This window comes from Triticum aestivum, chromosome 2A (genome assembly GCF_018294505.1).
Source record: "Triticum aestivum cultivar Chinese Spring chromosome 2A, IWGSC CS RefSeq v2.1, whole genome shotgun sequence".
In the NCBI taxonomy this organism is placed as follows: domain Eukaryota; kingdom Viridiplantae; phylum Streptophyta; class Magnoliopsida; order Poales; family Poaceae; genus Triticum; species Triticum aestivum.
Window position 1 is genome coordinate 169,553,153 of NC_057797.1, and position 4,062 is coordinate 169,557,214.

Consider the following 4,062-nt stretch of genomic DNA (forward strand, 5'->3'; position numbering starts at 1 on the left):
CTTTTCCAGTCTCACTTTCTACGTCGCTATTGTTGTGACTACGGAGGGATGTTGAGTAACGTGATTGTATTAGGAAACATAGGTTAGACTAGGAAATATTCTGGCTTGCCTTGTACTCCAAATAGATCATGTACTTCTATATATATGCCCACGAGGCTCAAGCAATACAACGAATTATTCCACCAAATCTCTCTCTGCCTTCTAACAAGAATTTCTCATTCTTGACGCGGTAGTAATTTGCAACCAGTTGTCCAAATTTATTTTAGCTGCTCTGATGCTCTCTGTGCATTCCGAACTCCCGGTATGTGCGCGTAGGCAATCAGCTGTGTCTCACTGTCTTCCTGATAATTGCATGGTCAAACACCCACAAGTCGCAACGTGTGGAAACTTGAGCTTGGAGTGGTCTCGGGCCGTTTGTTGCACCTACTCTGAGGGTGATCGTGGTACAGCCCTCAAGGGGTGATACCAAGCCGGGAATTTGGTAACAAACTGCTGGTTATCTTGATTCAGAACTCAATGATAATTCTGTCTCCATAAGAAAACTCCAAGGAATTGGAATGCAACAAAGGTAACCATTTGGATTTGGAGTTACTTTTTCTTGAAGCCCAACAACCATTTGGACTCACTCGATTCAGAAACGAAAAGAGGAAAAAGCGGACAGTTCATAAAGCTGAAAACTGGAAAAGCTGCGTCGATCCTGCCCTCCTGCCACAAAAACAGAGCATCTTCCAGACTTGACCACCTTGACCGTTCACAAGTCACAGCCATCCTCGCCTCCGCTCGCTGGCCCGCCTGCCTATACACCCACAGCGCCATCAGCCAGGTTTCCACAACAGAAGAACAAAAATCTTTTGTCTTGGGTTAGGAGGAACCCGGGCGAGACCAAGAGAGATGGCCGGTAGGCTTCATTGTACCGTTTGATTCATGTCTTGGGTTTTCTCTTGCTAGTTTGTGCTTGTGATTTATGATCTGCGGGGTGAAATTTCTCGTCTTTGTTTCTTGGGATTTGTTGGGGGGTTTTCCCGGCGTTAATTGCTCAACTAGTCACTACTGGCAAGCGTCACCTTATGATGTTGCTCTGCTATTTTCTTGATCTTCTTGTTTCTTTGCTCTGCTATTTGCTGCCAAGATTTAACCCACCTCTTGTCTTGTCTGATCTCTGAAGGCCGCAACTTGAGCGCTGCCGGAGCAAAGGAGGAGGAGGGGGAGCATGCCATTGCCAGAGTAAGCCAAACGCCCAATCCAATCCAACCTCTCGTCTAGTTTTTGCGTTCGATTCGGTCTCTCTCATTGTCTTTGTACGTGATTTCCTTTGTTTCTGTGCAGCCGCCCAAGATCGACGTGGATACGCTCTGCCTACTCTACATGCTGCTTCTCATGACGATCTGGATGTCCTCGTTTCGGCTCCGGTGGCCGGTGCTGGTCACCTACTACGTCCCGGCCATGGAAGCCGTGGTCACCTGCTTCTTCTTCGCGTTCGTCACCGTCCAGCTGCAGGTGCTGCTTGCCATCGCGCTGTCGGAGGAGCCCGAACCGTCGCTGCTTCCGCCTGCCGTGAACCAGTGGATCATGGCCCTCGCCGTGTGGATGTTCGGGGTCCTCTACTACATGATCTACGCCTCCCTGAGCGACGGGTATGCGGGCTACTGGGACCTGATCATGGCCGGGGTCGCGAGTGTTGTGAGCCTCGCCATGACTGTCTACAACATGCTGCAGGTTGTAAATTCAGTTCTTGTGCTCGTAGTTTGTTTCTTCTCGTAGAGTTTGGGCATTGTTGTGTGATGGAAGCCTTTAACCAATCCGTTTGCCGTCTGTTTTGGCAGCGCCCCGTCTTTGCCTAGCTGCGGATCGACGATGATTGAGCATCTTGGAACCTCAAGAGTGGCGACCTGAAGAAGGCCCAGACTTGCCCTTGCCTATGGCTGTTTACCTATTATGTTACTATTTTCGGCCTAGTGTTGGATGTGCTATGAGTATGTTGTTGGTTCTCCATCTACTATCTGAACTCAGGAAGGATTTGGCTTCATTTTGGGGACAGGATTAATGTGTTAGTACCTGATGTTTTTGTGAAAAATATCCTTTTAGGGAATGTTTCATGAAAAAATTGTTGTGGGGATGTGATCTTTTTCTTGCATTTTGGGCACTGGATCAGTGCCGCCTTGCCGGGCATTGGATGCTTGGTTCATGTTGATGGGGATGTGATCTTCTCTGTTCGTTAACTCTCTGTGATCCTGATCGGTTTTGCTATTTAGTCAAAGTAATTCCAGACTGACTGCTATGGTGTTCTTGATGCTTGATTAAAAGTAGGATTTAGCTTCAGTTAAGTTAATCATCGATTTATTTCAGGGTTTAGTCTCTGTTCTTATCAGATTCTTATGTTAGAGAAAAAGCTGCTCTATGAATTAAAATGTCACCATGAAATAATCTAGATGCAGATAGGCAAGAAGAATTATAAGTTTGATAAAGGATGGGGGGTCAAAAGTACAAAAGTAGTGCAGGAATGAATGTTTGATCCTGTGGGTCATACTGTAATCTATTATCTATACCAGCGTGTGAGAAAACAGTTAGAAGCTGTCAATTTTGATCATGCTATAACAGTAGCAGTTACAAAACCATTCGGTGTGGGATCATGCTCATGTCAGATTATGAACTATGATTAGGGGGTTAGTAATCAGATTGTAATTCTGACCATGAGGAAGAATATCATGATTGGTGTATATATGTAGCAGCAAACTAGATAATGTCAGGGAAGGGTCTATATGCAACATGAATCAGGTTCATGACATAATACTTGCAGGTGGCCACAAATGGAAACCTGTCATATGCATTTTTTTGAGAAAAGAGGATTACCCCCGGCCTCTCCATCAGAATGATTCATGAAGCCCTTTTATTAATCAAAGTAACCGAAAAGTCTATAATCCATAACAAGCTTGCTTGGAGCTAAAAAGGTATAAAACCAAGTAAAATATGCCACAGCTGGCAAAAACAGGACTAGATGACTAAACACATATCCTGTTACTGGACCGTCATCCAAACCGGTTGTAGATATCCCGAGCTACCATCTCCCATCGGATAGACTCAGTAACCAAAGACTCCCTGACTTCCACAGGAGTGAGTAACGACCATGTACGGATCCAAGCAGTGGCCCTGTAGATAACCTACAAAATGCATGCTCGGTAAAGTTTGTATAGAGTTGCATCGTTTGCTACGCAAGCTCATTCCAGTAGGAAATTGTTTTTAGAACACCACCTGCTAGATTATATACTTGATTGTTAATTGAACAAATACACAAGCACATCTCTGAAAATTTAGAGGATTCGCTAAAGGATTGTTGATACGACAGCAATGGCACAGGCCGATATTGATACGGTGCAGACGGTCAAGACTTCTCTTCCTGAGGTGGCTGTAGAAACAGTCTGGGCTTTGGCCGATGTCAGTATCCCGGTGACCAGTATCGTGGCTGCTAAGGTCGGTGACGAGGGTTCTGATAAGGGTCCGGACAAACGAAACGGGGAAAAGCTTTCAAAGTGGGCTATTAAGAAAAAGAAGCTTCCGTGTTATCGATGTGGCGAGCCGGGACATTTTGCGGCAGAGTGTACCACCGAGTTATGTGATTATTGCTCCAGATCGCAGCATACAATCGGTGACTGTCCGTTGCTTTCTGGCCCCAAGCCGGTGGTCAATATCTATGTGGTTTGCTGTGAGGAGCTCATGTTTTTTGAGTCACCATATGTGGCACCAGTGACGCATGTGCAAGAGAGTTCTTACCCCGCAGTTGTCAAGGTGACCAACGGGACTTTAACTAAGGCACAAATTGTGCGACAGTTGCAGGATTTAGTGCCAGGCAACCATCGGTGGGACCTTGTCAGGTTGGAGGCCCAGACTTACAAGGTTGAGTTTCCCACTAAGGAGGATCAGATGCATATCCTTAAGTTTGGCATGTGCAGAGTTCACAGCACCAACGTTATCCTCGCCTTTGATGAGTGGAAGGGGAAGGAGCCTGAGGGTACACCTTTAGAGAAGGTCTAGGTTCGCTTCTATGGTGCACCTCGCAAGTATATT

The 4,062-nt window shown here is 46.0% G+C and overlaps 1 protein-coding gene across 1 annotated transcript; it reads left to right on the forward strand.

Moving 5' to 3' along the window:
- The first annotated feature begins 711 nt into the window (after positions 1 to 711).
- Positions 712 to 2,182, forward strand: LOC123185083 (uncharacterized). The gene is made up of 4 exons (XM_044597089.1): positions 712 to 898; positions 1,166 to 1,224; positions 1,327 to 1,716; positions 1,824 to 2,182. Exons 1-4 carry the CDS (start codon positions 892 to 894, stop codon positions 1,839 to 1,841), a joined length of 474 nt encoding a protein of 157 aa, XP_044453024.1. The 5' UTR covers positions 712 to 891; the 3' UTR covers positions 1,842 to 2,182.
- The last annotated feature ends 1,880 nt before the right edge of the window (positions 2,183 to 4,062 follow it).